The 19,654-nt window shown below is 36.4% G+C and overlaps 1 protein-coding gene across 1 annotated transcript in view; it reads right to left on the minus strand.

Moving 5' to 3' along the window:
* The window catches only part of LOC149532415 (arginase 1, mitochondrial-like), a 54,475-nt gene that overhangs the window by 26,761 nt on the left and 8,060 nt on the right, over window positions 1-19,654 (minus strand). The window contains exons 4-6 of the mRNA XM_089807414.1: window positions 2,758-2,891; window positions 2,259-2,468; window positions 1,748-1,858 (exon numbers count right to left, since the gene is read on the minus strand). Coding sequence (XP_089663540.1) covers window positions 1,748-1,858; window positions 2,259-2,468; window positions 2,758-2,891 — 455 coding nt within the window. The remainder of the gene's footprint in view (window positions 1-1,747; window positions 1,859-2,258; window positions 2,469-2,757; window positions 2,892-19,654) is intronic.

Raw genomic sequence — 19,654 nt, forward strand, 5'->3', positions numbered from 1 at the left:
TGGTCATGCAACAAATTGGCACTCAAATAAATTAAGTGAAGCAAATATACCAAAAGGCAAAACAGAGGCAAATGTTTGTGACGAACCATCATATGTTACAATCGATATTCACATCATTCTCCAAATTAGAGTTGTTGAAGGTAGATTATAATTACTAAATTTAATTTATTTATTTATTTAAATTTTAATAAAATTTATGTCATGTCAACTATCAAATTGCATGTAACTTTGCTTAATATTTATTGACATGCTATAAACTTGCTTAGGTTGCTTTGACCCAATTTGTGTCTCATACTAGATGACTTGTCATGGTGCAAAGGTCATTGAGTTGAATGGTTATCTCCAACCAATGAAGTGTGTGGAAGGCTTCACATTTAGAAAGTGCCCAAAAGGTCAAGGTATTGGTCCTAGTTGACAATTGGTGGGCTTATGCGCAATTTGTATTGGATTTCACCGAGCCCTATCATGACAATGCTCTGCTATTGATATAGATAAACTATGTTTCGAGAATGTGTGTGATGGCATGGATACAATGGTTGAGAAAGTTAAACTTGCCATACAAACACACAAGAATGACTCCACAAAATGTGAAACCTTATGCAATAAGGTGGAAAACATCATTCATCATTGTTGGGAGAAGATGACCACCCCATTGCACTTCCTTACATATGCCATGTCTTTAAGGTACTATAGCGAGGAAATACTTGCAATGCCAAATACAGTAGCACCATATGCAAATGAAGAAGATGCTAGTAGGTGCTACAAAACTTTTGCAAGACTCTTCACAGATGAAGAAATGAGCAAAAAAGTTAGGACAGAATTTCGCTTATTTGCGTTGAGAGGTAAACTTGGTCCAATTGCAATAAAGAACCAACGCAACATGGGAGCTATCACATGGCAGTACCTCTATGGTCAACCATTTAAGCATCTACAACCTCTTGCAATTAAAGTCCTCTCACAAGTAAGTTTTTTTTGTTTTTTCTTTACCACTTGTATTCTACAATTCTTTAATTTGCTTTTTATTTTTATATTTACTTTAATTTTGTGAGCATCATCCAAGTTGCATGTTCTCCTCTTCGGAATGGAATTGGAGTACATACTCATTTATCCACTCAATAGAACATAACTAGTTGGACTCAAAAAAATCTTAAAAGTCAGTTTACATTCATACCAATTTGCGGCTTCTATCATGTAAGGAGGATCACTACATGGAAGGGACAGCCAAGCTTTGGGATGTAGAACATGTGTGTGCAAACTTGGATGCAACTATTCAAGATCTTACTAGAATCATGGATGATGATAGTGATACCATCATGACACATGGTGTATCTAGCACAAGTGGAACCATTTTGGATTCAATAGATCCTGAACTTGCAGCAGTTGGAGGATTTGGAGATGATGAGGAGTTTTTTGCAAATCCATATGATTATGATTTGGATTGATGAACATAGAATCATGGACTATATTATGATTTTGTAATTGCAATGATTTTCTGATTTGCATTGGAATCCTGAACATAGACGTATATGATATGGCTTGTTAAGTTTTAAGATATTTGGTTTCACTATTTGTGAACTACCAGATATCCTGATAAATGGTGAAGTATTATACTATCAAATAATTTAATTTTGTATATTTATTGCATTTCTTTGCATAAATATAATCTATATATTTTTACAAATATATATATTATATATACACACATGTGTATGCGCGCGCGCGCGTGTGTGTGTGAGAGAGAGATTACCAAATTCTCCAGAAAGTCTTGATCTTTAGTGAAACTATGCATTTCAAATTGTTCCACTCCAAATCTTTTAGCTTGGTCCCGACCTTCCTTTGTAATGGACCTAATGCCCACCTGCAAAATAAGGAAAAAAATCGTTAACAACAAATAATCATTATACCTTTTATATTCTCCTGAAAAGAAATTCAAAACATTTTAATCCTATAAGCCAATCTTTTGACATTTTACAGTTACCCAAATAAATATTAATGTAAATCACTACCCCTTAAACTTTATCTAGGGACTACAAAAAGGAGAACTACTTAAATAAGGAAAATATTAAGTATACACGGAATAATTTTTATTTAGAGCATGATCATGGAATTTCTCTGCTAGATAAGTGGAGTGCTTTTCAGAGCTTAAAGCTGTGAAAATGCTCAGAGAAGTTTTTCACAGCATCTGGATCCAATTCAATTTTTGTTTACAAAAAGCAAACCAAAAGATTTGGGCATGAAAGGTTTGTGAAATAAACTACCTGCAAAAGTCGTCTCGCATGACCACCCTCCATAATCCGAGCAAAAGAAGATGCATGTGAGTATTTATTTCCTTCATAAGCATCGTATATATCAGGATGAGCATCTAAATGAAGAATGTCCACAGGCCCTCCAAGGTACTCAGTAACAGCTCGAACAACAGGGTAGGATATTGAGTGATCACCACCTAAAACCAGTGGACAGAGAGGTGCCTACAACAGAAAAGAAATTGTGTCACCATGGAAATTGTCAAGTATTTAAGATTAAATTATAACCAAAAGCATATTTTAAGAAAATTAAAGAAAAGAACCATAGAACATTCCAAAACTCCAAAGGTTTTCAAAGAGCAACCCTAAAGAAACAAATGAAAAACTGAGGTATTCAACATACAAACTAAATGGCTATCAGACTAATTTTCATGTAATTACGAGTTAATGCCCCATAACCATTAACAACTTGTTGCTTACATATACATTTTAATAGATAGAGACTCAGCCTCACCTCTTCCATCACAATTTTCACAGAGTCACTGATAGTTTTCATTAATCTTTCGTCATCTATACCACAAGCTCGCATTTCTTGAACTGGAACATCCCCAACATCTGTCAGTACTTTTGGATCTTTTAACTCTTTTCCTGCATCACCAAGATTAAGACAAATATGCAATCAGTACAATTGTCAGCAAACACATTTTTCCAGCAGCATCCAGTCCAAACAAGACCTCAAGAATGTATGTCATTAAATGAATTGCATACATATAATTGAAAACAACTTAAATAACAACTGTAATGCTCATCAACCCAGACAAATAAAAATTAACTGAATAAATAAATTTAACCAGGTTCAATAAGTTTTCTTTATAAATCAATTCAGTAAATGACTTTCAGATTGTAGGTATGTATCAGAGCTTGTCTCTATGAGCTTTGACTAAAAAAGATAAAACTCACTGCTGGGTGTTGTTATGAATCCTAAATCTGAAAGTGTGGAATGAACAGAAAACAATATTACAGAAAAAAAAAAGGTCTGAAACCTTTTCTTTTCTTTGATTTCCCTAATTTCTTTATGAAGCTGACATTTTTTTAAAATCAAACTGGTTATTTAGGAAAACAATTAAATGTCAGTTATTTTAATTGTTAACAGACAATACACAAGGAAAACAATACTGAATTTCTTTAAATCAAACTGATTATTTAGGAAAACAACCGTCAGTTATTTTAATTGTTTGTAAGTTATTTTAATTGTTTGTAACATACGAATTTTCATAACCAAATTTTAATCTCAATTTAAACTAATTTCACAAGTCACATGACAATGATTTATACCAACTGATTATAACTGAAAGAAACTTTTTTCTATCTATCTTACATATTCAGCTGATATCACAAGAAACAAAAAGAGTTATGTATTGCTAACATTTTAGCTACTTCTAAATATTCAACTGAAAATAAAGTAACGGCTAATTATATCAAATGAAAAACTTATTAACATAAAAGTAAATGTTTTCTCTATCTTGAAAAAAAAAATCCATCTATTCATTCAGAGGTTAAAAGTGAAAGAAACATATAGTATAAACAAAAGAATCTCTTAAACTCGTTGTCCAAGCCTCGGCATTGGTCAGAGGAGAAGCATAGACATAGGCTTAACCTCCCAACCGCGGACCGTTACTTATCCCCACACTTTCTAAATTAATAGAACGGCCCTCCCTACCTCGGGATCAAGCTTAGGATGTTCATAAGTCCAACAATCTAAGTAATCAGGTGGGTTGAAGTCCCAACAGTTATTCTCCAAAATAATTGAAGCGTATGGACAATCAACAAAGATCACATGTTCAGTACATCTGCCTAATTTCTACCCTAGCCAAGGATTTAAGTTGGGTCTACAAACCCGATCTCCACCACTTGACTTGATAACATATTGCATAATTGGAAAATGCATGAGCTATTATAGTTTTAGCATATTATTTATTTGATCTAATTCCATTCTTATTTGTGCAAACTCTCTACACCTCCTCACCATTTTCAGGCTACCATGCCGGTGATTCCCAGGTGCTTGTGAGTTTATATCCACAGCATTGCTTTACACCTCTTCACCTATAATGGCATCATTGCTTGGTGAATTCCTCGGTGTTCGGATTTCATGATATCATTTTCATTTTTGAATGTATTAAAATTCTGAACTGAGATAATTGATCATGCATGATTGATACACTATCTTGATTTAGTAACATCAATGATATATATATGACAGAGACCATATTTGATAATTTTGTTTATCATTCCCTTGAGTTCGGTCGGTAATAAATTGATATCAGTATAAGGGATTTAACATTCAAAGGAATACCCAACTAGTGCACTCAGTATGGAAGATTACATACATCATTGACGGCTTCAGAACTTGGTCTTTATGCTCTATTTTAACCGCAACAGACTTGGCACTAAGAAAGAATGTAATAAATTAGGGAAGCAAGCTAGGTAATATCTTACGTGACTGTTCTGTGCGGATTCTTTTTTGTCGGAAGAAGTAAGCTCTACTCCTTGCTCAGTAACCCGCAGATGTGAGTGTGAAGGTGATATGGGAAAAGACGGATAGTGATGGTTTCAGTCAGTTTTGATATTCAATCTTTCTACTCTGAAATATCACAATGAATCCAATAGCTGAGAAAGATGAAAGGTAAAAAGATATATTGAAAACACAATCAAGAGACTCTATAAAAAGATTTTGTTTGGCTCTTCGACTGCCATCGGTTATTAAGAGACTTTTCAAATGCAAAAACAATATGAATTTTTAAAAAGAAGGAAGAAAAGAGAGGAAAAGAATGAAAAGTTGAAAAATTTGATTTTATTATTTTATGTGTACGTATTGGTAAAGTGGCATCATTAGATTATAGCTTACAATTTATTGGTGTCACTTTATTTTTATGTATATATGTTCGTATTTAAGTATGAATAATAACAATAATTAAATAATGAATTCATTAATAATTTCTTCAAAGGTATGAATTATAGTTTTAATTTTTTATTGATTATTATATTGTTCTTTTAATAGCTCAAGCAGTTCCATAATGCAACATGTTATCAAACCTAGTATCTTTGCCAGAGTGGTCTTAGGTCAAACTTGTCAATTCAGATGACTGGACTTTTCGACCATCCCCTTTCGATGATCCCGTTTAGAAATGCTTCCCCTCTCTTCAATCTTCTTCCTACAATCATTCAAAACAACATTCTTGCCAAGACATCAATTCAAGATTTATTAATTGTTAATTCAAAACCATTGTTGATCATCTAGTGACCGTTAGAGATTTCATCAACGTCAGAATAACTAACTCATTTCACATGTTCATGAAATTATCTCATTATCAATTAATACAACACATATATTTCAACTAACTCATTTCACCCGATTAGAAAGAAATAAATTGATACAACGGCTAGAATTAACTAACTCACTTCACGTGATCAAGATTCATTAAATCAACGGCTAAGTTCAATTTAATATTTAGGGCAAAAATTTGGAATGTAACATTGTTAACAGACAATACACAAGGAAAACAATACTTCCTAGGGAAGATATCACCATCAACTCCAATCAAATAACCTCCAAGGGCAATATAGGCCTAGCACTAAAGTCTTCCCTGACTACTCGCAGTTTCACACAACCATTTCAAGACCTCCCAATTACCTATTTCCCTAAGGGTTAAGGCCTTGTTTTTGCAAGCATCATATTAGATGCTTCTTGCCCAAGATGCTTCAAGTAGGGGTATCATACCACCCAGTGAAGTTCTTGAAATTGGCATTCCAGGAACCAGATCATGCCCAACAAAAAAAAAAATCCCAAAATCATTATACCTTCAAATGATTTAATGAAATTGTCCACTTCCTTAATAGGTGATGGCAAAATTGCTAAAGAATAGGTCGGCCAAATAGAAAAAATATTAACCTAGATATGTAGGCCTTCCAAGAGAAGATTATTTAATATTGTTTTTTATTTTCTCAGTAATAATTTTGATTTTTTATTAGTCCCCGAGAAAAGCCTAGCCCAGTCCAGTGACTCAACTCAAGAAGCCATTATGCCCGAAAGAAAACTTCACTAACTTGACCAAAAATAAGTCAAACAAAGAATCCCCCTACAAACCAAAATGATCTAATAATCTTCAAGGACAAGATCAGTCCCGTTGACTCTTCACGCTGCCCTTAGTCTGAGAACAAAGTACCATATCAAAAGATTCCTTCTTTGCTTTCTTATCTTTCTTCTTTTTAAGAGTTTGTCAACCTTCTTCCACTCGAGCTACCTCAGATTGTCACCCCAACAAACTTTTAGAGGAAATCGTCTTTGTGTCAGATAACTAACAATCTCATTGCATCAAACTACCCTCATTCACCATTTCGTCCTCCTTATCTCTTGACCCCACTGGCCTTTTCTTCTCCCTACCCTCCAGTGTAATAGCTCCATTTTGCTTCCCCCCCTTTGTCCCTTCAGTATTAAAAATATTAGCACTATTAATCACCAGAGAAGCAGATTGACTTGGATTTTCGGGGAATCATTGGGATCCATCACCTTTCACGACCTGGGAAAAACTCTATTAAATTTCAGCCTTCTTCTCTATTGCACAATGACAGGTTCCTACATCCTGCCACCATATTCCCTTCTTTGAAACTTTTGGTTTAGCACAATGATCAGCCAGACACCCTATTTGGAAACACCTTCTACATCTGAAAGGAAAACCTTCATAATCCAAGGGCTATAGCCAGCAACTCTTGGAAGTATTAATCTTTATCTCTTTAGGGAGCATGCCAGATACATTCATTTCCACAAAAGCTCAAGCATATGTTAAGTGCAAAAGATTTGAAGATCCATCATCCACCATAAGAAAGTTTCTAACAATTTTCCAATCACTTCAAAACAAGAATACAACGAAAAATGTAGGGGAGGATTTGGAAGTCTTACCCAAATCGGAACTTTGTCAAACCTCTCATTAGTTGGAGAAAAGGACAAGTGTCAGGCTTCAACATAAGGGAAAATTTATCTTCCCAACACCGAAAATAGTCACATAGAATTTTTTTTCCTGTGAAGTTGTTTTTCAAACATCACAATAAAAAAAGCCCATAGCAGTAGGGCACATTTAAGCATACTCATCCAAAATGGGCTCCCACTACTCAATAATCCATTTATGGAAATCATTAAGATTGTGCCAAAATCCCCTGATGTGCCCTATTAATCCAAGTGTTATATCCCAATTTTTGACCCAATTTAAAAATGTTCATATAGTCGTTGAGGTTCACATCAGTCAATTGACAGTTAAAATTTGTTACAATCATGTGAAATGGTAAGACGGTTAATCATTATAATTTCATATGAAGATGAAATGCTAGTTAACCATTATGATGGTATTTTAAAGCTATTTTGAAAAGTTGATTATTTATCATGAATTCATGGGAATTGAAAAGGCGGTTAGCCATTATGATCGTTTATGATTAATAACTTGTTATGGTAATATGATTTAATTGTGGAGAATTTCCTTGTAGGCAGCACGTCAAAGGGGTGGAAGCATTCTCAGAAAAGAATTGGGCACAGGGCACCACCATCACTGGGCAAATAGGTGTGAATCTTGAATCACCATGGCTAAGGGTAAACAACTAGATAAGCAAGAGTGTACATTGGACAGTACCATGAGCTACTTGGATAACATATAAAACATTTAAATACTTAAACATAATCAAAATTCGTACCTTTAATGATTTATGTTGGTATCTTCATCATTTCATTATATACATATATAAATGCACATATGTATAAAGGTATGATGCCACCATGGTATTAAATTACTCAAGCTCGTCTCTACTAACATACGTACACATATATATGCATATACTTTGGGAGGATGTGAAGATAAAAATAAATTCTCCAAATTATGCACATATATAGATATGTGTACCCTAATAGGTATAACCTTGGACACAATAATAGTATGATGACATCATTCGAAAATAATATATATATACATAATTATAAGTTATTCTTTTGATAAGGAGTCCTTTGAATTCTTCCTTTTAAAAGTATAAGTCTTTATGAGAGATGATGAGTACACTTGGCAATTTTCCTTCTTTTGAATTGATGAACCAAGAAGCCGATAATCTTTCTTGTAACTGCCATCATGAGTCACGACTTCAATTGAAGCCTTCTATATTGTTTTACATTTAAGTTCGATAGTGTGTCCGATAGCTATCATCGATATTGTTTTCCTTCTCCATTCTTCGTTTTCTCATTTTCTTATTCTTTCATGCAACCGATATTGGAAGTGAATCCAAGCTTCTTATTTCTATTATCAAAGGGGCTCAGTATTCTGAAATCTGCGTTGGCAATCCAGATTTTTTAGAGTCGACCAATCAGGATTAACCAAGTTCAAATCCATCATTGATCAGTTTATGTGAATAGCTTCTATTCTTTATTTGGTATATTTATTGCATCCGAAATCTAGATGCAAGGGAGTTTCAAGGATTTCCAATGTTATTTGTTCAATACTTGACTATGAAGTGAAATAAGACTATCGAATAGTTCATTCAATCAAGCTTACCAAGTTATCTGAACATGTTAGATCTGAAACTAAATGAAGATGTCATGTTATGTTTCCATTTTCGAATCAGCTTGTCTTCTAATTTCTGAATTATAATCCTTTGATTTTTCTTGAGAGAGTCCTTGAGTTTCAAGGACGGCTTCATGCCACTACTAAAATATTATCTTACATCAGCTGAGTTCAGCAAATGAATTTATATCCTCTATGAACAAACACCCAGGACTCACCCCGACTGGATGGCCAAGAAAGAGGGTGAAGAGGCAGAAAGGAAGTTCTGCAAAAGCAAAGAATAGGAATCAGAATTGTTATGATAACTTTATTTTTAAAGAACTATTCAATAAGCTCATGTTTGTCCAATATGTACCCTGTTGCCAAGTCGAGTGGTGGAATTAAGAACCAGAATGCTCAGTGGCTTGACAAGGTGTTCCATGTCTATTCCGAGTAGGGAGGGCCTTTCTCGAATGAGATTTGTAGGGATATTTTGAGGGTCTGCGGTTGGGAGGTTAAGCCCCTGAAAATGTTTCCCCTCTCCACAAGATGCCAAGACATGCACCAGACAAAGATGAGTTATGCATTCAAACATTTGTTGGTAACAGGTGTTGTACCTTGATGAAGTTTATACAAGTAGAAGATATGACGGATTGATTTATATCATCGATTCAATTGTTTCCTTTAATGAAAGTAACTTTTCTCATCAATGTAATTAGTAACCAGATAGATCGGTTGATCTTCCAATTGAACATGGAATATATCTATATGCAAGAGATAGGTTTATCTAATGAATTGTTATTTTAGTTTTCCATTTATGTGAATAATGAATATGAGCATATTTTCTAACTGAATGCTATTGCCATAGTTAGCAATGGAAGGAGAAGGGATGATACAGTGGTATTTGATGCCCTAAATGATAAAATGGTATTTGAAGCCCTAAATGATAGTGGTATTTGATGCCCTAATTGATACATTGGTATTTGTTGCCCTAAATGATACAATGATATTTGATGTCCTAAATGATACAGTGGTATTTGATACCCTATTTGATAAAGTGGTATTTGATGGTAATGGTGTTTCGATAAAGTGGTATAGCTATTTATTCCTAAGCGGCATATATAGTAACCTCGATTTTGTAGAAGCATCCCTAGATAGATTTTGGTTTTGAATTCTACGGTATGTAGATTTTTTCCCTTGTTAAAATCATTGATGGTGTTTTCAAATTGTTAGTTATGAAATTTTCCATTTCACTATTTTGTAACCATTAATCTCATTCACATGAACATAATTATTATAACTATCTTCCTATGAATATGAAGTATTAACTGTATTTCTTTGATATGACATGATGTTAGTTAAGACCTAGGAAAAGGGGATGTTACACCAAGCTTCAAAAAATTGATAGATTAAGTTCAACCTCCTGTTGTATCTCATGACCTTGACCCACAGTCATGGATCCTACTATCCCTTGTTTGTCAGAACCATCATGCACCTCATTCTAATGGGATTACCCGTTTTACAAAACTGAGGGGGAACATGTTGCTCTCCCTCCAATGAAGCAGAACCCAGCTCAGCACTTTTGAAGACATCTTTACCAAAAGCAAGCTTACTAGAAGGCACTTTAACTCCATGGTTCCTACCCAACGATGTCCTCTTCCCATTGTGCATCTACAACTCCCCATTCACTCTAGGGGCCACTGTATTTGCAAGCCAAACCCCCTTTTGATCTGCACCCAATCCATTCCCAATGCCCTACCACAGCTCAACAGCATGCTTTGGCAACCCGTGGTCATTGAACAACAATTTTTTTCCTATGTTGTTGGCGCTCCAGAGGCATCCCCTAAAATGCCTGTAGATATCACTTGCTCGGCAACAATCTATGCAAACTCTCTTCCCCTTGTGCCCTGGGCTGCAGGAACCATTGCAACAACCTTCGACCTCGACAACTCTTCCATACTCTCCTATTCACTAAGCCCACCCATTTCTTTTCTAATTCTTCTTTCATTTTCCCAAGGTTACATGGGTACTCGTACCCACACCCCTAGTACTTGTACCCACATTCCCAAGTATCGGGTAGACGTATACGAAGTAACAAGTACTCGGTGGAGAGCATCACAGCTAAGGACTTTGATTAAGATTTCTGATTTTTTTTTGGTTTTTTGTTTGCATATTAGCTTGTTGTTTATCAAGCTTAATTCAATACCTAATCAGCTTGAAACTTTGATACAATATTGATTAACAATAAACTTTTATCACTGTTCAACCCAAAAGTTTATCGTGTGCAATATGTCATTGCCATATGATTTATGATCTTCTTGTTCATGTTTAAAGTTTGCCTTCTCTGTCATGCATCTAAACCAAAGTAACGAGAATCGCAATCGACAAGGCCAAATCAAATCGCGAGTCGGCCATGAATCGGCAAATTTAAAAAACCCTTGAAATTTAGAGATTTCAACAATTTAAAACTTATTTCATGAACCCTTTATTGAATATAACTTAAACACACTATAACATCATCAAATAGAAGCTAACATACATAAATGATAAATCCATCACATACGTAGCTATTTTACACGTAAAATGTAAATTGTACCTGAAGTAAATAGATATCATAGAATCATAATGAGTCAAATCATAGAATGTATGTAAGATGAAGATCCATAAGACATCAAATCATAAATGTATGTAAGATAAAGAATCAAGATCCATGAAATGCATATTACAATAATAGATAAGACGTCTATTATTAGTTAATGGTTATCTTGTAAATATCTTTAGCTTTAGTTTGCTTTCGTTTTTTGCTTTCTCTGGAATAGAATGTTTCTATTCTTTACGATCGTTTCCTAAGGAAACATCGTCTCTTCCTTTTGTATAAATTGACCTTTCGGTCTCTGTTATTAATAAGCAAGTATTTACCAATTACCTTGTAATATGGTATCAGAGCTAAATACTTAAATTTTTTCGGAAAAATTTATAATTTCTTCTTGAAATTATTTGTTTAAATTTTTCCAAAATTATTTCAGCTAATTTCTCCAAAACCCACCTAGGGTTTTTCTGCTTGGAGAAATTCCCGAATTACGGGTCTGCAAATCGCGTGGAAATCGTGGCCATTTTTTGAAGACTCGCATTTTTGGGGTGAAAATCTGCATGTTTCTGTATCAAATCTTCATGCTCTTAGCCGTCTCAGTCTGTCATCGTGCTCTGGGAAGCAGATTCGACCATTTTTCATCAAGAAATCTGAAGTTTTTTCAAGCTTTTTTCAGCTAGGGCTGTTTTTTTTCGAAACCCTAATTTTTGGGGTCGAAAAAATTTTTTGTTTGCAAATTCTTGGTGGGTTTTTTGAGAGCTCAACTGGGTTGTCATCCGTTTTTTCTGGGTGCCTCGATTTTCAAGCCAGCGGATTCAGAAAACGACAGCAAATTCCTTCTGGGTTTTTCGAGCTCTCTTTTGGGTCATTCTCTGATTTTTCTGGGTCTTCCGTATTTTTGCCTCAAAGGACGTGCCTTCACAGATTTTCACTGAAAAACATGCCATGGCATCTCTAACAAATATTCTGCTCGATCATAATTCCAAATTCAATGGTCGCAATTATGGAACCTGGAAGCAGCGCATCATCGCAATCTTCGAATATCGAAACACCAATCAACTTGTTCTGGGTGTTAAGCAGCGTCCGACTTCTCCGGGTCCTGATCAAGATACATGGGATCTGAACAATCGAGAGGCAGTAATGCTTCTCAAACTCTCCATAGCTGATGACCAGCTTTCTCAGATTCCATCCGGCAAGACAGCGGCCAAAATCTGGACACATCTAAAAGGTCTTCATGAGACTTCCGACAAGAGCAGAGCCTTCTTTCTGAAAAACACTTTGTTTTCTATTGTCATGGATGAGCGCACCTCGCTCCAGGCACACCTGAATCGGATTCAAGAAATCCGTGATCAGTTACTTGCCATCGGTCGCAAGATGGAGGAAGAGGATATTGTGGTAATCACTCTTCGGAGTTTACCAAATTCCTATGAGCATTTTATCGAGACTCTCAACATCACATCTACTGGTGTTGATCTAAAGTTCACTGATCTCTGCACCCTGCTACTTCAGCAAGATCGGTGGAAACAACAGTTCGGTAGCAGCTCCAGTTCCACCTCCATTGAGCAAGCCTTTGCTGCGAAATCCTTTCAGAAGGATAAGGGCAAGTTTCAGCAACCATCTCAGCAGAAGTCTTCTGCTCTAGCATCCGATGGTACCAAAAAGAACATTCAATGCAACTATTGCCACAAGTATGGTCACATGAAGGTTGCATGTCAGAAACGCTTAGCTGCCCAGTCTAAGCAATCAGGTTCGCAACCCAAAGCGAAAAGTGCAAAGCACACTGAGCAGGTGGAATCTGCCTTTTATGCCTTCATGGCTAAAAGACCTGCAGATCATGTACAGTCATCTGCCTGGTACATTGATTCAGGTGCCTCTCGACATTTCACTCACCGCAAACACTGGTTTACTGACTACCAGCCTTATTCAGATTCTGTTATCTTTGGTGGTGGAGAAGAGTACACGGTTGTTGGTAAAGGCAACATTCAAATTCAGTCTGTTGGGAGGAAGCTCATATTCCTTGATGTATACTACGTTCCAGGGATGGAACTAAATCTACTCTCGGTCAGTCAGTTGCTGCGACATTCTCCACACTTGGCAGTCACCTTCAGTTCACATCAGTGCACCATCACTGATCGGGCGACTAAGTCTACTATTGTAGTTGGTCTTGAGGATCATGGTCTTTTCAGACTTACTGATTCTGGTGATTCTCAGGACTTAGCTATGGCTGCTCGGCGATCTTCCATCAGCACACTTTGGCATCAGCGATATGGGCACTTAAATGTGCATTATCTCTCACAACTTGCTCGAGATGAGCTTGTTCTTGGTTTGCCAGAGATTCAAACCCAACACCTTGGAGTTTGTGACGCATGTCAGGCTGGGAAGCAACATCGCACACCTTTCCCCAGTGGCGATTCTTGGCGAGCTTCTCAAGTACTTCAGCTTGTTCATGCTGATATCTGCGGCCCTATGGCCACTCCTTCTGTTCTTGGGTACAAGTATTTTCTGTTGTTTGTAGATGATTTCAGTAGAAAAATGTGGGTGTATTTCCTTAAAAAGAAATCCGATGCATTTATTGTATTTCAGAAGTTTAAACCCTTAGTTGAAAAAGAGTCTGGGAAATCTATTATTACTCTTAGATCAGACAATGGGGGGGAATTTTGTTCTAATGTTTTCTCCAGCTTCTTGGATACACATGGCATCCAACGCCAGTTCACCACACCCCACACGCCACAACAGAACAGTGTAGTTGAACGTCGGAACAGGACAATCACCGAGATGGCTCGTTCCATGCTCGAACACAGACATGTTCCTTAGCGTTTTTGGGCAGAAGCAATTAACACTGCAGTTTATCTGTTGAACCGGTCACCCACAGTGGCGGTCAAAGGTAAAACTCCAGAAGAGGCCTGGTCAGGTCGCAAGCCCAGAATCAGTCACCTAAAGGTTTTTGGCTCTCTTGCTTTTGTTTGGATCCCTGATGCTTCACACACCAAGTTGGATGCCAAGAGTCAGAAACTGATGCTTGCTGGATATAGCAGTCTTCACAAAGCCTACCGCCTTATTGATGTTGAGACATCTCGTCTCATATACAGCCGCAATGTAGTCTTTGATGAGCAGCGAGGACCATTCATGCCTGTTTCTCCTGTTCCTGATCCAGCAGACCAGCCTATGCAGGTTCATGATTTGGGAGTTCGGCTTCCATTAGGTCCACCTGATGGGAGGGCTCCAGTAGCTCCTACAACTCCAGTCCTGCCAGTGATACCTGTACAGCCACCTCCGGCTTCTCCTGCAGGATCACCTCGTTTTGAAGATGCTTCACCTGAGTTTGATCCATATTCTTCTGATCAGGATCCTGCTGATCAAGCATCTCCTAGTACTACTATTGGTCATTCTCCTCTCCGGCCTATGTGGTGGGCTAAGACACTTGCTGATCTTCATGATGATGAGCTCATTGATGGGAGAACTACTCGAAAAAAGAGCAAAACTATAGATTCTGTTAACTTTGCTCTTATGGCCAACATTCACAGTGTGTTTGAACCTCAAACATATTCCGAGGCTAAAGGAATTCCAAAGTGGGAACAGGCCATGCAATCTGAACACCAGAGCTTGCTGAAGAACAACACTTGGGTCCTTTCTGATCTTCCCCCAGGGAAGAAACCCATTAGCTGCAAATGGCTCTACAAAATCAAATACAAATCAGATGGTACTTTGGATAAGTACAAAGCTCGTTTAGTGGCAAAGGGCTTTTCTCAGCGTCAGGGCATTGATTATGAGGAGACCTTTGCTCCTACTGCAAAGATGAGCACCATCAGATTAGTCTTAGCCATGGCAGCACAGTTTGGCTGGAAGGTCCATCAGATGGACGTAAAGAGTGCTTTCCTGAATGGTGATCTCCATGAAGAGGTCTACATGACGCAGCCTCCTGGTTTCAAGGTTGCTGGTAAAGACCATCAGGTTCTCAGATTGGTAAAAGCTCTCTATGGTTTGAAGCAGGCCCCTCGGGCATGGTACATCAAGATTGATACATACCTCAGTGATCAAGGCTTCAAGAGGAGTTCTGCAGACTCAAATCTGTACATCAAGACTACTGACAGTGACATCATCCTTCTGGTTATCTATGTGGATGATCTGATCATCACTGGCAGTTCGGCATCTTTGATTCAGGGAATCAAACAACACTTATGCCAGTCTTTTGATATGACTGACCTTGGGCTCATGCATTATTGCTTAGGTGTTGAAGTTTGGCAACAGTCTTCTGGTATATTCATCTCTCAGTCCAAATATGCCAGAGCCTTGTTAGACAAATTCCGAATGCAGGATTGCAAACCTGCATCTACACCTATGGAGAAAGGTCTCAAGTTATCAGCCAAGTCTGATTCTCCTTCCGTTGATGATACTACGTATAGGCAACTAGTAGGCAGCCTCATCTACCTATCTGCTACTAGGCCTGATATCAGCTTCGCAGTCAGCTATACTTCACGCTTTATGACAGCTCCTAAGGCTGATCATTGGATGGCAGCAAAGCGTGTGCTTCGTTATGTGAAGGGCACTTCTGATTATGGACTTCTGTATTCTCGGAGTTTTAATCCTAAACTCAGTGGGTTCACAGATTCAGATTGGGCAGGCTCTGTTGATGATAAAAAGTCAACATCTGGATATGTGTTCAGTTTGGAATCCGGTGCAATCACATGGACCAGCAAGAAGCAGCAGGCAGTTTCTCTCTCTTCTACAGAGGCTGAATATAGAGGGACTGTTAAGGCAGGATGTGAAGCTGTTTGGCTTCGTCGGATGCTTGGGGATATGCAGATGTCACCAGCAGGACCGACTACTCTGTTTGTTGATAACAAAGGCGTTATCAAGTTAGCACGGAATCCAGTCTTCCATGAACGAACCAAGCATGTGGATGTTCATTGTCATTACATACGACAGCTGGTTGAAGACGGGACTATAGATCTACAGTATGTTCCTACCTTAGATCAGATTGCAGACATTCTCACCAAGCCTCTTGGTCCTGATAAGTTTGTCAAATTCAGAGGACAACTTGGTGTGTTAGATAGATTAATCATTAAGGGAGGGTATTACAATAATAGATAAGACGTCTATTATTAGTTAATGGTTATCTTGTAAATATCTTTAGCTTTAGTTTGCTTTCGTTTTTTGCTTTCTCTGGAATAGAATGTTTCTATTCTTTACGATCGTTTCCTAAGGAAACATCGTCTCTTCCTTTTGTATAAATTGACCTTTCGGTCTCTGTTATTAATAAGCAAGTATTTACCAATTACCTTGTAATAATGCATGTCTATCAGTATCTGTAAATGTATGTCTATTAGTATCTGTAAACGTATCTTTTTTTGGTGCACTTCCTTCTTGATAGTTGCAAACCTGTGGTTTTTCTTTTCTCTTCTTCTCTCTCACTTTTCCTCTCTTCTACTCATGCTAAACAAGTAGAAGGCCCTTTAGGGTTAAAACCAAGAGGAAAGACAAAAAAACATTAAAAAATGATGTGTTTTTTAATAAAATTTGACTTGACTTTTTCCCTACCTGTGCATCCAATTTTTCACAATTCACAAAGGTGATTCATGCCTTGAAATTGCTGAACTGATTCACTGGTTCCAAAAAAATCGGGAACCATGAATCGAATCGCCAAACCAGCGATTCATGCATTTTCATGGCAATTCTCGTTACTATGATCTAAGCATTTATCATTTATCAATATCATAAACATATAGCAAATTTGAAACTGAAAACAATACATTACATTTGTAAACTTTATCAATGTTCTTGTTTTGAAAAACCATTGTCATGACTTCTAGTTTCAGATTTTTTATAAAGATAAATAGTATAATTAAAAAATAAAGTTTAACATACCCAAGTACCCACATCCCCTATATGAAAAAATAGCCATACACGTACCCTAAGAACCCCAAGTACCCCCTGTCCCCATGCAACCTTGCATTTCCAAATTGTTCTCTCCCAGTCACACACAGATGACAGCTGCATGCAGAGTTGGTTCCTCAAAAACCCTAGTTGCAAAGGATGGAAGTGCCTCCATAACTCTTATGACTATTTAATATTGTTACTTTAGTAAGTAACTATGTAATAATATTAATAATATTTGTATTATTAATCAATACTTAGTGTTTTTAAAAACACTTCATCTCTGACTGAAATCACAGAAAGGCTACAAATTATTTGGGGACATGACATCTCAAATGCTGTCTAGCCCCACTTTTGATTTTTTGTAACTATGACAGTTAAGATAGTTCAATATCTATCTCCTTGTTATTCTTTGTGACTCTTATGACATGATTCCTTATAAAAGCTTCAATATGAACTTTGTGAGACAATCTACCTCCTAAAACTCATATGGTTTAAAATACTTTCTGATATAAATCACAACTAATTCGTAAGTACCCTACATACAGCTCAGATGATCAACTTACCACCCTCCATAATTAGGTATGCCCCAATGCAATTGTAAAGCTATATATTCAGGAACTTCCAAGCCTTCTCAACAATTTCTTGAACTTCTATCCATCAGCATTGCCCCCAAGGGTTTAGGTAGGCTGATAGATTCTTCAGATAATAGCTTTGAGAGAAACATATATTGTACAAATTTATAGGAGCTTTCACTATTATAACCCCACATTCTTTGGCCGCAAATATGTAAGGACAATGCATCCAACTTTCAACTCCCAACATGAGAAACGTACTATATTATTCATAGTTTCAAACCTTGACTAGTACTCACAAAACTTGTGAGCATAAAAATTCAAAATATCATACTTTGTTATGATCTTGTATGCCATTAATCTATTATGTCAAGAAAATGACCAAGCTATAGAACAAATAAAAGTGAACAAGATCTTAGCAAACTAACTTGGTTCCTAAAAAACAATTCTAAGTCTTTTGGCTTCAACACAGAAATTTATTTTTTTTAAATTCAATTGCAAAACTCCAAACAATCTACAAGTTGTGTATTCAAGCCTGCAAACCATTTAAACTTGTATTTGAGCAAAATTTCATTTAAAAGACCTGCATGCTTAAATTTTCACAATTATAACTCTGAAAATTCAAGCCTGCAAATCACTTAAATTTGTAATATGAACAAAATTTTAAAATGTTATCTAACGTCTAGTTTCCATGATAAACATTCTATGAACACTCCACAAGCTTGAGTTATCGCAATAATGACCATGAAAATTTAAGCCTACAAATCATTTAAAATTGTAATATGAACATTATTTTATTTAAAATGTTAAATGACCCGTATGCTTGGATTTTCACAATTGTGAATGTGAAACTTCAAGTTTGCACATCATTTAAATTTGCAATAGAAACAACATTTTTAAAATTTATACTATTTTTCATAACCAACATTCTATTAAATCTTACTGGTTATGATGTTCTCTTATATTGTTTCAATTCATCAACATGTAATCGTTCCACCTTGAGTTTAGAATAATTAAGCCTATTAAGTTTCATGAGAAGTATTCTGGGTATTAAACTGAAGAAATTCGCAGAGTAAGTATAAATTTTTGTCTTCTCACTCGGACTAGTACTCATTACAGCATGCTCTGCTTGGCTCTCTTTAATCAATTAAAATTATATCAGACTTCAGTTTGAGGTTTTAAATCTGTTCGTATGATAACTTTTCTAGGTAAAGATTAGTATACTGTGTTCTTCATTGTAAAATGTGGGTTTCTCTTTCTTCCTTGGATAGTAGTGAATCCTAAGTGTGTTAGCAGGATAATTTAGGAAATTCTCAGAGAACTATGTAATGGTTATGAAAGTAAGCATTGGATTTAATAAAAGTTTGTAAAGGTAGGATAGGACAAACAAGAGTAATATTTCCTCTATATTGGAAGGCACTACCTACTAATAATTTGGTGTAGATTATTACTGACACATAATATCGAGAATGATAAGATATTTAATGCTTAATGAGGAGTATGGCTTTGATTATAAAGAGGCAGGTTGAAGTATTAATAAGCCTAAGTAGGGCAGGTACAGTTTTCTCAGGAGCTATCCAGGTCATCTTAATTCTCCAATATCTGTTCAGGAAATTAATTTACATGTTATTACTAACTATTCAGTTGGCCTCTGTTCAAAGCTACATAACTGATCTTCAAGATAGTAAGGCAGGTTTGATTCTAGCTCACAGCAAGGGATGGGAGCATATTAAAATCTAAACCATTGGCTGATATGGTCTTTCCAGCAACAGGATTCTATTTGTTATAAGCATCATTAGA

This window comes from Cupressus sempervirens, chromosome 10, assembly GCF_028749045.1.
Source record: "Cupressus sempervirens isolate cs-2001-9-10 chromosome 10, ASM2874904v1, whole genome shotgun sequence".
Classification (NCBI taxonomy): Eukaryota; Viridiplantae; Streptophyta; class Pinopsida; order Cupressales; family Cupressaceae; genus Cupressus; species Cupressus sempervirens.